The 19,632-nt window shown below is 36.3% G+C and overlaps 1 protein-coding gene across 1 annotated transcript in view; it reads left to right on the forward strand.

The window, feature by feature from the left end:
* Window positions 1–1,180: 1,180 nt before the first annotated feature.
* ANGPT1 (angiopoietin 1) overlaps window positions 1,181–19,632 on the forward strand; it is a gene marked incomplete at both ends in the record, with an annotated part of 160,010 nt that continues 141,558 nt past the window's right edge. The window contains one exon of the mRNA XM_079533382.1: window positions 1,181–1,477. Coding sequence (XP_079389508.1) covers window positions 1,181–1,477 — 297 coding nt within the window. The remainder of the gene's footprint in view (window positions 1,478–19,632) is intronic.

The following is a 19,632-nucleotide window of genomic DNA, read 5'->3' on the forward strand; positions in this document are numbered from 1 at the left end:
GCATTCTGGATTTGTCTCTAGCAAATATAAGGGACATTATTTATGCATGATAGAGTTTCTTGAATAGTTATCACAACCTTTTTTTGAGGATGTTGCCCTGAGAATGTTTCTACTTTTTGTGAGATCCCTGCAGCACCCATGCAGACCTTTGCATGGACAGAAGTGTTTTGCATGTGATAATTACACCGGGATATAGCAGACAGTCTGGAATAGATCAGCCTCTCTACCTTGATGCTTTATAATGACTTGAGAAGCCAAATAGAGATAATTATTTTCCTTCTGAATTTTCATTTTCTGTTGCTACTTGGCAGCCTTAATTTCATTCTGTCCCAAAAAGCACTCTCTACAAACTCTGCTAAGGAAGTACAATTGCCTTAAAAAAAGTAGCAAAAGTATGTGAGAGTTAAATGTAACTTTTTTCCCATAAATGTCATTCTCCTGGCTAAGAATTCTTTAATAGATACTGAGCAGCGCAGAACTGAAAGTATTTTTAATTTCAGTGCTTTGTATATTTACAGAGGGATTACAACAAACTTCTACACTTTATCTACATTTTAATAGGTCAGTGTGAACATAAGAAGTGTATTAAGGTGGACCGCCTCACTTATTAAACTTACGTAAATTCGTCAAAAGCCCTCAGCAATTGTGTGCAACAGGGGCTGGAAAGCCACGCACGATTGAGGTCATGCATCCAGCCAGTTTGTAAGATGATCCCTCTGTATGAGCCATCAGCCATCCTTAGCATAGGGGCGCACTCATACACGCATTCCTGTCAAGTCATCTTGTGAAAGGCTGCTTGCTTCCAGCTTGGCTTGAATGTGCAACCTTAATAAAACTCACTGAAGTCTGAGAGAAAATAGCAGTTCTGCTGCAGATAGTGTAGGGGAAAGAGACTGGGATATGCATATGCAGCTGACTAAAGCAGGCTACATGCTGGACTGTAACAGAGAGGAAACAATAAATCTTAACTACTATGCAATAAATATTCCCAATTTTAACTAAGGAAGTTATTCTCATAGTTAAATTTAAAAGAAAATAACAATTTATCCAAGCTTGATTATCAAACTGTGCTTTTCCAGTCCTTTTTTTTTTTTCCTAGAAACTTTAAAAGAAATTAAGAAAAAAACTAAAGAAAGAGGAAGAAGTTTTTCTAAGAGTGGGAAAGGAAAGTAATAGTAACATGTCAGTTTTCCTTTCCTTTGCTTTTCTGGCAGCACTCCTTGCTCATATAGGCTGTACCACTCAGCGCCGGGGTCCGGAAGCCAGTGGAAGAAGATTTAACCGGATTCAGCACGGGCAGTGCACCTATACTTTCATTCTGCCAGAACAGGATGGGAACTGTCGTGAAAGCACGACAGACCAGTACAACAGTAACGCTCTTCAGAGAGATGCTCCTCACGTGGAACAGGATTTCTCTTTCCAGAAACTGCAGCATCTGGAACATGTGATGGAAAACTACACGCAGTGGCTGCAAAAAGTAAGTGTTTCCTTTTTCACTTCTCACTCAGTGAGCGTTTGTTGTTGTTGGTTGTTTTTTTTTTTTTTTTTAATTGTGCTTGTGTAGTTCATAGTTTTCACGGGTTCTTTTGAGAACTGAGGTTTTATCTCATTTGTGCGTAGGGGGGGAAATCTCACAGGCAGAGTGCACTCTTTTAGGGGCATTGTTTTTGTGAACAGAATTTTTTTCACACCGCTGAGAGACGCAGTTTCTTAACGCTTTATCTTGAGAGACCATGGGTGTTTTGTGAACTAGTGTAAGCAAGAATCACCAGAGGTTCTAAGGACAGAGCTTACTAAGTAGCCCTATAATCTCTACTTACGGTTCACAGAGTCAGAGTAGATGTCATGCAGGATACCTGCTACTCTGACAGCAAAAGGGGACGTTCGAAATAATCAGCACTTATAGGCACTGTGTTAAGAATATCACTGGTTCTCCAGAAATAGATCCTGTAATACTATTCCACCCAGTTAATTGCTAGAAAGAAAGAAAAAAGCACTTAGGCATTCACACATCTAAATCATGACAGTAAAACTTTTCATTTGCATAGATTACAGCTGTTTTAATTTGTGTTTGTTCTTTCATGGAAAGGGAAAAATGAGCTGAAAGGTGTTGTAGTAACTTGGAAGAAGTAATGCTTTTAAAGAAGTCGCACCAGAGATCTGAACTTCCACTAAACTTTTCAGTATTCAATGTATAAGCTGAAGTTTGGTCCAGAAAATACTTTAATGTGTAAATAAATACCCATGTGAACAGCCCTTGTTCACCTTAACAGGATTACTCACTGCACCACAATTACATACACTACAGTAACTTGTCCATGTTTTGGTAATGAAAATACCTCGTGAGAGCTGACAAGCAAAAATAAATAAATAATGAAACAGCCTTTGTATCTTGTTACTTGTAAGGTTCCCATTCTTACTCTGACATTTTGACTTGTCAAACTGAGAATGTTGAGCAATTTGTGATGCAATTAGTTATGTAAAATGGCACAAGTATACTTCTGTATACATTCCTTTGATGGATACTTGATATAGCTGTAACACAGATTCATACAAGAATGACAATCAGTGAAAATCTAGTGAGGACTCTGCTAGGTAAGCTAAAGTTTCCCATTAATATATTTATTGATAATTACCTCAATTACAAGCTTTGATTTGTCCAAACAGCATAAAAAACAGGAATATGCTAAAAAACATAAACAACCCTCCCATCCCCCTATGTCTAATAAAATTCTTAGAAAGAATTTTCTGATCTCTTGATAAATTGTACTTCCATATCTGGCTCCAGAAAGAGAGAAACAAATCTATCCAGTGAACATGTGACTATAAAACAAAATGTAACCAAGCTTTTCTTTTTAGAACGACTTTCTTCAGTTTTTAATAACTTGGTCTGCTTTGGGGAATATAGGGTTGGAAATGAGGGGGCGTCTTTTGTAGAGGAAAGTATTTCTTAAGAAATTATTTTGCTGTACCTTGGGAGGCTGAGGCAAGAACTGAGAGGAAAATTTGTATCTGTGTTTATGCACACATGATTTTACTTGAGCAAATTGCCTGCTGAATCATGCTTATGAGACTTCACTTATTCTGTGTTTGTCCACTAGAGACTGAACTAAGATCACTATTTCACTGTGAACTGAACAGGAAGAAAAATGAGTCTCTGGAGTGCGAAAGTCTGAGTTAGGGTTAGTGCTCTCACACTTTGGAAGGAAGTGATTGAGGTAGGCAGGTAGGAAGCCCAGTGAAAGGGTTTTGTATTGAGGACTCTTTTCTTCTGCAGTGATTGAAAAACTGACAGTGGGCAGAGCCAGCCCCCGGTTACTCCCAACCCCCACCCTCTGCTTCCAGGGTGTTACGTGAAGCCAGCCCTGTGCACGTACCCCATGTGTCAGCTTGCTCTGCAATGAAAGGACCTGTTTCTCTGTGTGATGGAGTGTGGCTCACTCAGAACAAATGAGTCTGATGCAGCTCCATTATAGCATCTCTGAATACTGCATTTGCTTTGTTGCTCTTGCCATTACAAAGCATCTCAGCCATACCTCACTTCCTTTCAAAGGAAGCGTAATGCTGAAGTGTAAATTAATTAATTATGTAGATATCGTGTATCTCATTTTTATACTCTGCATTTGTTTCCCTTCCTTGACTTTTAATATCAGAGATAACTAGCTCTACACTAGTAGCATTTTACAGTGCACCTGCTGTGAATAAAATAAAGATTAATTAATAGTTATAGATAGGTCTGCGACTGGAATTGAATAGTTATTGTAAGAAAGAATGTTTGTATTTCAGAATTTGAGATATATTCTGAAATATGTAAAGGAAACATATTTATTACACTATGTAATATATAGAACTGTGAATAAAATTGTACCAAAGCTATGTTTTGCAGAATGTATTATTTTCTTAGCACAAATGCTAGCCTGCAATATTGAAAGAGAATTTATTAAAATAGTTTGTGAAAGCAAGATTTGCTTAATAATTAAAGTAGTATTTTTTTTAATTATTCCATAATATTTACACTAGCAGTTTTCTAGAAACTAGAAATTTTTGTTGTTGATTTAAATAGATTCCTATACCTTTGAACGCAGAAGTGCATTTTTGATGACCTCCTAGCTTCATTCTAGATAAAAATGTGCTTTCTTGGGAAGCTGATTACAGACAATTAAGCCCCAGCCTTGTCCATTACCATTTGCATATCTGCAATCAGTATAAGTGGGATTGGCTGGCAAATTGGGGACGCAGCAAAATGCTCTGTACCGAAACTTCTTAAAAGAAGATGATTTGGTAAATATTTTTAGAGGTCTTCCTAGAACTGTTTATTTTAATACTGGATAACTTTCCCCATTGTTTAAGCTTGAGTTTCATTTCTGCAATATGTTTATACTAATAGTTCAAAACAAACAGTTCATCACAATTTTTTTCTTGCAGTAACTGACTGGCACACTTGATACTGTTTGGTATTTAACTGCAAAGTCCAACCATTGCCAAAGAGGAGTTATATGAGTTATTATCATCATGTGTTGCTTGGGAACTTTCTCTTAGCTTGGTGAAATTATGGTATCAATGGATCCAGTCCAGGCTATACAGATGAGTGTTTCATATACTCAGCCAACACAATGGTAATAATTTCTCTTACCATAGTAAGTGAGTTCTACGTGATCCACTCGTTCTTTTTTCTGATCCTTATCTAAACAAATACCATAATTTTTTTAAAATGAATACTTCATAATTGTATACCACATGGAGCTAACACAGACACAGGAGCTTGAGTTGAATGTAGTCTGCAATAAATCTGGTTCACTAGTATACACATTCAGATTTCTTTTTTAATTGTTTTCTCTGCAAAATTTGCTGGCACTACAACACAGTCCAAATAGAGAAGATTCAGTTTTCTTCCCTTATCTTTCAAAGTCTTTGTGCTGTAAGAAATTATGAGCAGTTTTTTTCTGAAGTGTCTGCATCTCTTTCACTGTCTACTTGTTTATTCTTAATGTATTTTTTAGAAATTATTTGTTTTGCAGCATCATCTGTGCTCTCTGTTGACCGCTGTATTTTGCTTATATAGCAATGCAAGCGCTCACTTGGATTTTAAATATCTACAAGGCAATTAGAATTTGAGGAGTACCAGTCACTATATGGAAGAAACTTCTGGAAAGACTGATGTGCACTCACTGTGTGCTGTAGCTCCATCGGAAATGCATCTCCCTGCTAGTAGGGCCTAGCACTGCAGTGAAATAATAATAGAGAGTTCATGTGCGTGGAGTAGCTGGATTTGCCTTGGGTTTTATTTGGTTTTTGGGAGTTGGGAAGATTGCTTACAGTTCACTTTTTCTGTGAAGCTAGGAAAAATTGAGACAGAGCTGGCCCCAAACTGGCCATGATCTAAAAGACTGCCATAATATACAAAAATAAACTATAAATATATGAGAGGTCATAAAAAGCAGTGTAAGATATTTTCACATAACCAATATAAACCAATATTGCCTAGTTGAACTATTACATGAAACAAATTAGTGAATTTACTTACATAACATGTACTACTCAGTGAATAAATATATGTAAGAACTAGCCTTATGAAATAAGAATTTGTTCGTTGAAAATAACAGGCTCTAAGAAAATTCATAACTGCTTCTAAAAAAAAAAAATTACTCATCTCCAAAAAAATATCTTGATCAGTGATATGCCTCCATTTCGAAAGCTTTATCTATCAAACTGCTGAGGACCTGGGGACATTTTGAGAAAAAGGAAAAGTTTCACACATGAAAATGCCTGAAAACTTTATGTTACTGGGGAGTAGTATATTCAACAACAATTTTTTTAAGAGGCAGAAGAATCAAAGAAGTAGAATGAAGGCCAGACTGGCCTATGAATGTCTACTTGTTTATTCTTAATGTATTTTTTAGAAATTATTTGTTTTGCAGCATCATCTGTGCTCTCTGTTGACCGCTGTATTTTGCTTATATAGCAACACTTGTATAACAACTTATATAACAACACTTGTTGCCACATTTGTAACAAATGATTTAAAACAATAATTCCCGTGCTTGGACAGAAGGTTTTATCATAAAGTGCAGTAGAATCTGACTATATTTATTTTCAGTGATGACTGTTGTAATCAGGAACATTCTGGTAACAATAAAATATTACATTCATTAGTCATAAGAACTGTCCAACCAACATGCCCTATGGGATATCTCATTTTGAGCACTGAGGCCTTTTCTAGATGAAGCCGATATAAATGGCTTGTCAGTCTGAGGGAGCTGAGAACTCATCTTTCCCATTCCCTTTTGTGGTTTGGAAGCTGTCTCTACTTTGGAGTGTTGGGTGCCTTGGAAAAAAAACTTTTTCCCCCATATGGGAAAAGAGTAGAGCTGGATATTTTAGTCTAACTTCTTGCAAAAGCCCAGAGAGGAACAAAATAGGTTTTTCTTTGCTATGGGGAATCTCTCCACTTGGAGTCTGGAGACAGTAGCAAACCCAGAGGAAGAGCCAGCCATCTTAGCCATCCTATGGTAGTCCCTACTTCTCTTCATGGACTGGGGAAATCTTGAGCAGCTCACTTCTTGATTTAAATGCCTCAGCTAGATGGGATGGATTTAAGCTTTGCTTTCTGTTCATGGCTGTAGCATAGACTTCCCTTGTGCCTGCAAGGAAATCATAAACTTTATGTATTCCTGTTTCACTTTTCTAAGGCAGATATAGTACTACTACTAAATTTCACAAGGCTGCTGGGAGGCTTAATATATTTTTTGTGTTGCTTTTGGAGTCTTGCTTATGGAAGACATTTTGTGCTATTAGCAGTTTGTAAATGATAGTAATCCTGTCAATGTTTAGAGAAAGTGATGTGAGATCAGAAATCCTTTGAAAGGATATTTGTTTTAAAGTGTGGAACTAATTTTTTTTTTTTTTTTTTTTTTTTTAAGTAGAATATGTGAATATGAATGTATTGTTAAGTGTATTTTTCAGATTGCAGTTGAGTAAACGGATTATAGGTAAGATATGTTCTGCTAATTGTGGGATTCATACTTATTGTTACAGTGTTCTTAAATCCTCTCCAGCAACTGCTGCTCCATCCAGTGCTCATCTAAGGTGAATAGGATTGTAGTTCAGTCTTGAACAGATCTTGAAGACCGGTGAGGAATAGACAGTTTTTCAGACCTATTGCTACCAGAAATTTTGAATAAACTTATTATCAAATCTGGGCTCTCTTAAATGATATATTGCAAGCATATCCTGAAAGACGAAGATATTTAGCAACCTGTTTGTATTCATCTCAACTTACTTTGCAGCTCAGTCCAGCTTTCTCTGCATTTGCCTTGAGCTGCAAACAAAGAGCAAGTAAATGAGGACCTTCTAAAACTGTCATGATTGTCGCTGTGTTGTTAACCTTATTTTCAGCACCAGCAGCTCAAGTGTTTTGAATAAACAGCTGCTGTCTGTAGAAGTCTTCCCAGTAGCATGAGGATTTCCTCTCTTGTTAGAAAGTTGAAGTTTGATCAGGAAAAGGACATTGAAATAGTATCATATTTCATAAGAAGAGTTCTTTTTCTTACAAAATGAGCAGTACTTAAACACAAGGTTATTCTTGTGTAACCACATGTGCATATTTTAGATGGTGTTATGAAACACCAGAGTGTTGAATATTCAGTTGGAAGGGTAACTTAGAAATGCCATAAATTATTGCGCGTCTGCATTGCATTTTCGTTAATGTTGATGCACAAAGATCAAACTTGGCTTTTCATAACCTTAGTTAGGAATCAGGTTAATCTAAATCAGTGTAAGTCACTCATACACTGGCATGAGAAGCCTATTCAAAACTTTGCAGCAGTTTATTTTACCCTTTAAAAAAAGTAAGAAAGTTAAACTAGTGCAACATCTTTGTCTAAATAAGATCTAGCTAGGGCTATGCTAAACATTTTGAAAGCATGTAGGCATAGACACTGAAAACACGGCAGATATGTGGTCAGTGGGAAAAATGCCCAAGTTAAATTTCCATGCATTTTTAAAAATGGTTTGCATTTGGGATTGAAAAAAAAAAAAAAAAAAGACAAAAATAAGTCAAGATAATTTTATAATCTCTCTGAGGAAGTCATGTAGAAAATTAGTGTTCTAGTATACATTGTAGCTTCATGACTGAGGTAAGTTTCTTACGCTTCTTTGGATGCTTCTAGCAGTAGGAAAAATAAAACAAAACAAAAAACCCACAGCCAGTAAGTAAAGTGTTATAATTTGAGAACTATGCTAGTTGATAGTGGATTACGTATGTCTTTAATAAGGTATTTTAAATGTACACTATGTGGTAGCACATGGTCATTCATATTATCTGCTACAAATTCCATTCTTAAAAGAGAAAGGAATAAGATGAAAATGCAGATGCTATTACTTGTAGATGGAAAATATGTGATGAAATTCTGGAAGTAAAATGTGGCTGATTGAAAATTCTGTAGAAGACCGCAGAAGTCCTTTGCCTTGGACTCCTCTCGCCAGTGCCTGAATGGATGCACACATACACACATGTACATACACATATGCATGCATTTAGATTTTGGAGTGACTGGTACTAAGGTGCACAAAAATCCTTTTCTAGTGTTCTGACTTAAATCCCTTTCTGCATTTTATACATACTTATCTGATGTTGGAAGTTTTGTTTCAAAACATTCTCCATAGCTACAATGTCTTTGTTTTTCAAAGAGTAAAAGGTTAGTTTGTATTTGGTAGGGATCACTTAAAATTTAGGAAATTGCTAAATTCCTGCTTTGGATATCTCCTGAAACTGACCTGTAGTCTCAGAAAAAACCCTACCTAGAAGAGTTGATAGCAAGAGGTATCCCTGCATACTATTAGTGCAATAATTCTGTGTGAACAAGTCCTCACACTGTGCTGCCCATAGATTATGTATGTGTTCACACTTGTCCTTTCCATATAGTTACAACAATTTCTGTATACTCCGGAAAAAAATATTGGATCCTTATATCCCATATATGCTTCTGTCCATATATGCAAGGCAAACCTGGTTGTGCTTTGTGTCTTTACAGAACAAAGCTGATCAGAATGTTTGCATGGCATCTGCTTCTTTAATAGGACTTGGCATAACCATACAGTTCTAATTTTTCCTCACATCTTCTGGGAATTCTTATTTATCAGAGTAAATTCCTGCCATCTGGCTTATTTTGTCTGGTTGTCTTGTTGCAAATCATGCACCAGGCTGCAAGGGGACAACCAAAATCCACTTGTTCCACTTAGCAGACTAGCTTCCACTTAGACTCTCTCCTGCCCAAGGATCTGTGTTCTGGCATTCTTTCTTCTCGCTCTGGACCAAAGAGGCAAACAAGCTTGAGAGATTTCCCTAGAGATAGGATCAACTCTGCACTACTCTGCCAGGAAATTAAGGCAAGGCTAGATTGCTGTGGGAGAACACTGCAAAGAGAGTAAGCAGAGTACCTTAGAAGGCAATTTTCCTCTTTTCGACAGCACAGCTTCTTTCACACTGCAGCATAAATGATCAGATTGGTACTAATCAATTTGGAACTCAAAAGCTATCTCTGTGACAGGCATATAATGCCATTTATAGACTGATTCTGCCCCCTTTCAAAACCAAAGTTCCCTCAAAGGCTCTCTGTGCAAGATTTACTTGAAAGATACTGTTTGTGTTATAAAACTTCTGTCTTCAGGTTCACATCATTTAGGAGGTCAGGCTTCTATTTTCCTTTTCCCAGAGAGTTTACAGACAAAACCACTCTTGTCATTTGGATGCACCTTCCCACAATTTTAAATGTTACAATAAAATATCAGCCATTCTCAAAGACTTTCTCGCCTTCAATATGATGATTTTCCTCCCTGACTGTGAGTGAAAATACTCTGAATTCAATGTGTAGTTTAATATTAGACATTTCACATATTTCAAATTCTCTGAACACATTTTAATATGCATAAAAATGAAAGCAGAAGTAGTAATATAATCTGCAAGAAGATTTTACATTTACCTTTAAGGTGATGAAGACTTGTATGTCCTTTACATCATATTATTTATGAATGTTTTGAAGTTGTCAGCAAATGTTTATAAAAATTATTATTATTATTATTATTATTTTTGATCTCATCTACAATTAAAGTTTTGAACAATGCAGTTTTGAACAATGCAGATCTAGGGAAAAATAATATTGTTAAATTTTGATCTTTTTTTTCTGAGCACTGTATCAAACAATTTTTTTTCTTGGTTTAAACCACCTATGGCTGACTTAAAATGCTAAATCTCATTCAGATTCAAATAGTTGTAGTGATAACTGTCTTCTGGGAGTTTCAGTTTTCATGCAAAAATCTTTTCAAAAAATAGATTAGATCCTTCTTTTAAAAAATTTTCTCATAATCCCAATATGTAAATGTAAATAACGAGCATAATAATATGGTACTTCACAATCCTTTCAATTTTCCATTCTAAGCCATAAGACTTTTGCAGGTAGGCAAGGACCTTCAGATAACCATCTCACTTCATAAAACTAATATTTTCTATGAAAAATCTCTCTGGGAATGGTTTGATATTTCCGAAACCTTTCAGAAACACTTTATAAAACACGTGATTCTCTGAGGTCACCAAAGAACTGAATGAAGAATAATATAGTCTTTGAAATTTAGGCATTCATATGTAGATAAAAGTAGCCCAAGTGAGTATTTCGATTCACTGCCATTAAGTACTAAGTATATTTATGGGTGTCATAGTTAAATATTTACCCTCTACGGTCTTAATTCATCAGGAAATTCCTGTGGCCTTCTAGGCCACATCAGCAAGTTAACAAAGTGATGGGTAGCCCCCAAACCATGATGTGTTTGGTGCTGTGCCTGGAATTCTGAGGATCTGCTTAAAGGGAAAATTGCTCAAAGAAATGACTTAATTTCTTCCCGAATGAACTATTCCCCTTTTTTTCTTGGCTAAGACTTCATACTTCACTCTGTGTGTGACTTACCATAGTAGAGATAAATGGCTGAGGGCCACCTATCTTTCCTGCGTCACTTCTATCGTGTTAATGGAAAAGGCCATCAATGCTCTGCAAGAAAGTTTTTTTATGTTACCATTTTTGTAAGAAGGACATATGGACTGCAAAATTCGTTATCACTTTAGCCTGTTAACTAGAGAGGTGATGATCAAGGTTGTTTCTCTTTGCATTTTTCTTGAATGATCCAGTCCGATCCTTTGGATTTTACAAGAATTCCAGCTGATTCACTACATGTGTATTCCTCTGACGTTCTACATGTCCAGTGTAACTCAACTGTGTTGGCCCCTGGCTTCATGTCAGTTGCTTAAGAATTATTTTTACCTGTTTAGATCCTCACAAATCAAGTCTTGCTGAGAAAGCTGGCATTGTTTCACCCTCTGCTGTATTCTCTGAAACCATCTTGTTAGCTGAGCCTCTGCATCTCACCTCCCTGGCAAAATACTTGCACCTCATTTCACACAAATGTACTCTGCTCTAAAGACAAAAGGTAATGCCCGGTTAAACCATGCACAGTGTTAGAGATGTGTTTGTGGCTCAGGTGAGCTATACATTAAATATGAATATTTAGCTTTTTCAATTGCTTTTTTATGACTTTGATATTTACAGCCCAGGTAGCTCCCAAAGAATTGAAGATAAACTTATAACTATGGTCTATTACCTCTTGGAAAGGGTCATCTCAGGGAAAGTGTAAAGGACCTGAATTATCAGGTATCAGTGACAGAAAGATGGCAAGAGTTAACTCTCCAAAAGATTGTGAGAGCTAAATTTGAGATGGCACTTCAGAACAAAAAGCCAGCATATTTAAGGTTGATAGAGGGATTCTTTAGTAGACTGATAGAAAAGGTGAAGGTTGCTGTTGTAATCCATAAATTGTTGTTCTGTTCAAGGTAACAACATGTCACCAAAGCACACAGTATAAGATAACTTTTCCTGTGATAGAAAAGGCTCAGAACATTACTCTGGTGTACAGCATATTCTATGAAGTACCCTGAAGGAATGAAGCTGCCAGTTATTTACTGGCTGTTTGGCTCTATAATTATCATAATACTAATTTCAGAAGTAATACAGTTGACTTGAGAACTAAATCATCATAGCTGAGGAGCATCTTAAAACAGTTTTTTCTTTTTTTTTTTTTTTTTTTTTTTTTTTGTAAATACAGAAGACATGTCTTTCTAAACATAAGAAGAAAAAGGAATAAGAGATAAGGGAGATGTTCAATATCAAGTTTTAAAGAGGAAATTGAAGTCTCCGAGTTTTGCTTGTTATTGAAGTATCTGAAATGCAGACTACCCCCAGCTTGCAGCTGAATAGAACCAGAATGCCATTTGTGGTAGTGTGTATGGTCACTAGTATGTTACTCTCCTATGGGAACGCTCTCACTACTGTCAATGAGAGCCTCAGAGGTAGTGTTCGGAATTGTTGCATTTATTTGACTGTTAAGTGAAAAAAAGATGTACTAATATCAAACAAGCACCTGGGAGAATATGAGCTGTAGGCCAGAAATACTAGGAAGTAATTTGCCCAAACTTGTCAAGTGTATGTTTTGGCAAGATCTAAGGATTTGATCCTGAAAGCACCAAGAGTCCTATTTTGAGTTAATTGCAATTTTCCAAGAAACAACGAGCACATGGGAAGTTTTACTCAAATTAAGTAAAGCTTTCATTTCACTGTTGGAGGGTGTTATCACAAGCATTTAGGTATGTTCAGTAACTCTGGACTTCAACAGGAAGTAGAATTAAGTGCGAGTTGCTCTGTTACTCTAAATTGTACACTTGTATTTGATGTATTTAAGTAGATGAGGACAGAAATTCTAGAAACTTCCGGAGTAGCTTTCCTATAAAAAACAGTAACACAATAATCCAATGCATCAAAAAAGGGAGAATTACAGTTCACAATATGGTTTACTTAGGGGACTATATGACTTTAGGTGCTCTTTTTGCTGGTGAAAGGTAGCCATGATGGCACATGCCACAATATGTCTGCGCAAGCACCAATATGTCTCAAAAATGTTTTTAGAGTAAACTCGTCAGTTATATAGGGAATTAATAAATAATGTATTTCAGTGCTTAAACAATATATTTATATATTGTCTTTTGGAGTACAATGAATGAATGGATCAGTACTAAAGAGTTATAAAATTAAACACAGACAGAAATGAAAAGATTTGTCTGGAATATGGGTCCATGAAGAAAGGATGCTTGATTATATTTCCCCCTTAATACTAAAGCAGCAAGCCAAAGATCCACCATTTTTTAACCTTCTACCGTACTGCCTCCCAGTGTTCTCTACGCTATGAACCCTAGAAACAATAACAAGAATGCTTCTTGATCCAAGATTTAAAAAAAAAACAAACAAAACAACTTTGCACTCCTACACATCTTGGAAACATTTAGTAATTTGGCCACTGACCCCATGGGGTATTTCCTAGAAGCAGAATTGAGCAAGACTGAAATTGTCACGCTGTTACGGGCATGAAGATATGACATGGATATTTCACGTGTAAAATATGAACCATAATGTGACATCTTTTCCTTTTTCATGCTTTTTTAAAGACTATTTCAGTATTTTCATTTATTATTTCCCTGCCAAGATCATGGAGCTCTTGTGAAATTACAATAAAAAATGTTTGGTCCATTGACATTAGAATTTACATGGTCCTTTTTTCTGGGCTATAATTCACCACAATGGAACACTGGAAATGTGTTTCAGGATAAACTTTCCACTTGTATTCTTAATTTTCAAGCTGACTGCCCTCAGTGTTAGTTATGTCAGCGTGGTTTTGAGTGCTGTGTCAGTTCCATAGTAAAGTCATTCTGAAAGGCTATAAGCAAGTTGCAGTATTATTTTTAGAATATTACTCGTAATGCAATGCAAGCTTTATATTGTGAGACAGAGCCACATCCTAAGTTAGAATTGCTTGGTGATTTTTCCAACAGAGTGGATATTAAATTTGTTTTTGTTTCTATCAGACTTTGTCTGGTATTGCTATCACATGTTTTCCAGGTGTTGCCACCATTAGCCCTTTGCCACAAAGTATGACTAGAAAAAACAATAATATCCCATGGGAATATAAACCCAGAGGAGGCTTTCAACACATTTCACAAAATCAAGCCATTATCATTAAGTAGCCTCGAGAGAACTAGAAACTGGAAAAAATGGTCTCTTGACTCTCACCCAGAGTGTGATGTTAATGAGTTACTGTGCTTCTTGGCCTGATGCTGCTCAGAATGAACCAGTGGTAAAAATCTGAGCTTGATTCCAGTCCAGGAAAGGGAATTTCCCAATCTTGGACACACTGGGATGAAGGTGACCCCTTACCCCTTCCTTCCTACGGTGCTTCCAGGGGTGGCAGAAATGCCAGGTTCACTACTTGTCCCTATGGACAAGTCCTTCACACTTCTCTGCCTTATTGTAAGGGGATTTCTGAACGGTAAGAGACTGACTTCAGTTCTGTCTGGACAAACCTCCTTGGCAGAACAGGAAATTCCCAGAGGGTCAGGAGGAATTTTAAAGGGCTGGAGGGGTGTGTTGCAAAATGCTAGCCTGGCAACCACGGAGACTGAAGTCTGTTATTTATAGAAGAGCAGAGGCAGAAAACAGATGGTGAGCTTCCTTACAATATGCTCTACAATTCCTGCATTGTGTCAGCATAAATTTGTGGGGTACCACATCAAGTACTGAGATGATAGTGTGGTCTCTATCCCCAGCCATTTCTTCCCTTCACATGCCTAGAAAGATACCAGCTAATGCCACATGCAATATCATTTTATAGTACAAAAAGAACACTTTCAGAAAGTCTTGGAACCACAGTGTAGATCAGAAATTGTGTCAACAGCATCAGTGAATCAGTGCCAGTATCTATCTGCTGCAGTTAAAAGAGGCTCATGCCCAGTCTATGAGAAGCAGATAAACTTCAAAACTTCTTTTTTTGTTGTTGTTCATTTGAGAGCAGGATTTTGTGTGCAGCTTTCATTGTATGCACAGGCTTCTCCCAGCATTCCTCAGTCCTGAAAGTAGGATGCATGTCTCATGAGAATAATATTATAAAGAGATTTCCAGTATTTCCTTGTTTGTTCATACCAAAAAGAACACCACTGCGACTTTGCTAGTCAGGTTTTTTCAGCATTCCTTTTTCCATTCCTCTCAAGCACCAAAAAAGAACTGAAATATCAGTTGATAATTAAGTTCTCAAAAAGCCCTGGTAGATTATTTTAGTTTAACCTAGTTTTGGTTTCTATTTCACTTGTATTTTTAAGAGCCCGAGAGGACTTCAGTTTTTTTGTTTGTTCATTTGTTTTTTTCTTGAAGTCAGACAGGAAATGTTTTTATTTATTTTTTTCTTTTTTCATGGAAGTGTTTTAAAGCCGAAAAATCCTTAAAATCCTTTTTGTTGGGGTTTTGTAGAGATTCACTGGGCATTTGTTTGAGACATTTCTGTGACAGAATTTCTCCATGGCAGATGCAGTGGAGAAGCTGAGAACTTGAGACCTCAGATAAATGGAAGTGTGTAACAGGGCAGCACTTCCAAATCTAACTTTTGTGTGTGTCATCCTAAAAGTTATAATTCTTGAATAAGTAATGTCAGCTGATTTGTTTTTGTCTATTTAAATACATATTTATAACACTATTTTCCTTTTAGTTTCAAAAAATTGAGCTTTTCAGAAACTGAAAGAAATGCACTAGAAAACATTTCCTTGCTGATAAAGAGAGTATCAGCAGACTGCTACAAAGTGACTGCTTTAACAGGGATTCGAAGGAAAGTAGAATCCAGTATTATCTTGGGATGTGAAGGAGAAGCCTAGATACAATATTTATGTCCAAGCACAGCTAAGATGTTAGAAAAGAGATGCACTGTATTGGTGTCATCCTGTTTATCTGGGAACAGTTTCTTCTGCAGTTCCATTTTTTTCCTTCCTGAAGAAGATAGAGAGAATATGCATGTGGAATGTTGTTGATACAGAAAAGATTATGCAAACTGTTCCCACTGAACTAGAGACATCTGAGTTCAAAGGGAACTGTTTGTAACTGTCCTGGTTTTAGATTTAATTTTTTTATTTATTTTTTTAGTTGTCTAATTTAGCTCATGCTAAAGGGAAAAAAAAGGAAGAACAAACCACTACAAAAGCATCATGAAACTGCATAAGAGAAAGTTCCTATAGTAATTATGAGGTGACATAAACAAATAGATGACAAGTCCATGCTGAACACATGATAATATTCCTCTGATTTGTTTACAGATATACTAGAAATGCCTGTCTGTCTGTTGCAGAGATGATCTGAAAACACGGGTCCTTTTTTTCTGAACTTAGTGAAGCCCGCATCTCCCAACCGATAGGAGTGAGTGTCATTCTTTTGGCATCTTCTGATGATGATGTCTATTAATACTGCATGTCAGTGCATTTTACCTTTGTTGTTTCTATGTTGCCACTTGCTGGTGTAAGATCTTACTGTAAAGGTGACCAGATAAAATGTAAAAAATGAGAAAAGCCACGAGGATAGAATTCGCTTGTTCCCTCAGGTACCATTGCTGTCACAAAGAGCAGAGCTCAGCGTTGCCCCTCCGCTCCCAGTGAGGAGCTGCATCCACCATGAGGTCTCCCGTCCACTCCTGTGCTCTGGGATGCACAAACCCTGGGGTCTGTGCTGCAGTACGACAGAACTTCAAGAAATTTCAGTCCAGCCAGGACTTCATATCAAACACTGCTGTTTTAATGACTGACATTATGAAAGAGGTAGTGTTCATGTAATAAGTGCAGTGCATACTTCCATTATAGATCTCTTTAATATTCACAAAGACCACAGGAACTCCATTCTTCCTTTAATGTCTTGCATTCATTTCTTAAATAATGACAATTGTTCATACTTCTCTTACCTTTTCTATTCAATATATTTTACAGTTGTCAGTGGATAAACCTTCTTGTCAATTAGAAGGTTTGATGATGGCATTCATTTTGTTTTCATTATCCAGTCGAAAATCCAAGGTACAAAAAGGGCACTTTTTGTCATTTGGGAACTCTAAGTCTAGTCAACAATAATATCAAGACCTGATTCTACAGTGCTTAAATGGTAATTGACAAATTCCACCTCACTAATGTAGATACATAAGCATGTTGTTTTCTCTGAAATTACGCATCTCTTATTTTTATTTTATTTTATTTATCTATTTATCTATCTATCTATCTGTCTATCTATCTATCTATCTATCTATCTATTTATTTATTTATTTATTGTGGTAGCAAAAGATTGGTTCATTCACAGCTGCTGTTAAATTGTTCAACCTATGTGAGTGGAATGGTATGGATTTAAATCAGCAAAGATCTGACATATATATATATATGTTTTCAAATCCTGTGCTTCAGGGTGTCAAACTAGAGGTGCCATTGCAATACAAAACTTAAACTGTGTTGTAAAAGCACAGAAAACAGCCTATTCTTCCAGGGGTGCTGCTTTGAGTAGTGAAATCACAAGAGGGCACCACTTTTGAAAACTGAAACTTTTTCTGTTTAGATGTTAGCATCTTGTACTTATTTCAGGTATGACAGAGTCAATCTTCTTATCTATTACAGTAATATAAAAATATTGGTTGACAGCCGCTGCTGTGTTTATATGTAGGAGTTCCTACACAGCTGGTTCCTAGATGTCCTTGCCCCATTTACTACGATCTGCTCTGATGAATTTACCCCGTTCATTGTAATGAAAAATAGTCCATCCAGTGTTCGTGCACACCAATTTATTTTGTTACTCAATTTCCAGAAAGGCTCATTTTTTCTCTTTCTCAAAAAAAAAAACACCTGATCATATGATTCTATGATCAATTCTATGATTGATTCTATGATTCAGTGGTCAGATGTGCAAGTGATTCTCGATTCCCAGTGGATCATCCATGAAAAAGCCAAACCATATGAAATCAAATGAAGCCAAATGAAGAAAGCAATTTCCTCATCTTAGCAAATGAAAACCTTTCCTGAACAGAAAACATTTTAATATGTTACAGTCCATTGCTTTCTACTGGTGTAGAGGAGATATGGAAATGCATCAGAAAGAATCAATTCTTAAGCTTTTAAAGTGAAAAGTAAAATCTTAATTTTTTTGTTGTTTAAAATTCCTTGCAATGACCTGTATAATTTATCAGCAACAGCCACCATTCCCCACTGGGTTTAAATGTGATGACAGGTAAAATATAGAGCATGTGTTGCCTTACATGAATCATACTAAGGACTTACCCAAATGCTTGATGAAATGCGTATACCTATTATTATTTGACATATATAATGTACTTTAAAATTCTTTGTTTAAACACCAACAGGAAAATCACACAGTTTTGCTGTAGTTTTGAAGTATTTAAAATTTGTTTTCCCTTTATTTTATGTTGTTTGTGGTTTGGAACTATTTTCAAGGCTCATATATATACTTCAGAAAATTATCAAGTTAGGCCAAAATATAAAATCTGACCTCCAAATGTGGCAGCAACCACTGCCATTGACTTCAGAAGGATATCTGAAAGCTCAGTTCTGCTGGAAATCTGTACATAGATTACATTTTCAAAGCTGGCTGGCAATCAGGGTACACAAATTTCAGTGCTAATCTCTTAGGAGCTACAGAATTAACTTCTGTTGAAAAATGAGACCTGTAAGATCTAAAACCAGTCCTGTGACTCCTATTTCAGTGAAGACAACAGAGTTCTGTATGGTTGTGCAGCTTTTAAATGAGGGAAGTTTTTGTGTTTGTTTGTATCTGGAAGTTGTGAATGCATCTGTGGTAAGGCAAAGTTAATTCGCGCATATATGTATGCTCAGCTATTTTCTTGTTCTCTTTGTTTTTGAGATACATTTGCTTTTTCTGCAGTAGGCCATGCACCGTCCCGGGTGTCCTGAAAACCTGCAGTATGGTTGAAGGACAGGACAATGCACTGGTCTGCTGCAGTCTTGGATGGGAAGTTGCTCCCTTCCAGCACATAGAATTGCTTCTAATGCTAACAAGATGAAAACAAAAGCTGAACTGATGAGTAAGCTTTATTTTCAGTGTAAGGGCCACTTTGCACAAAGTCTGTGGCAGAATAGCTGCAATAGAACTAGTGGAATAATAGCAGAGATTAGCTTGTTGTATAATGGTTGCAGAAAATAATTGGTTTCAATAGGATTTTCCTATGGGCAGAGTTTTGGGCCAAATTCCTCAGTGCTTTTCTTGTGTTGATTCATACGTATTTTTTGCTTTGGGTCTTGGGTGAAATGTTGTTCACTGCAGAACACATAACTATGACAACATGGGTATCTAACTGATATTTTATGAGTAAACCTGATGTTGCCTAAACTCATATTGGGTGGTTTCCACAGAAAGGAAAGCATTGTGTTTTTCCGTAAAGCTAGTATGTGCATTTCTATAAATTTAACATATTTATATATACTGCATAAAATTTTAGGTGACTCTTATGTTTCTGTGCATTTTCTACTGTAGGTCTTTGAAAGCTACGTTCATATAAATATTTAGAATAGCATACTTTTGTTTTGATTTATCATTTTTTTTCTAGTATCTTCTAGTTTTGAAGAGCCAGCTTGTTAGGCCAAGCTTCTGTTTTCTCTATCACAAAGCATGTAAAGAAATGAACTATTAAAAATACATAAACCCAAAGAAAAAATTGGTAAAA

This window comes from Tetrao urogallus (assembly GCF_951394365.1).
Source record: "Tetrao urogallus genome assembly, chromosome: 3".
NCBI classification, from domain to species: Eukaryota; Metazoa; Chordata; class Aves; order Galliformes; family Phasianidae; genus Tetrao; species Tetrao urogallus.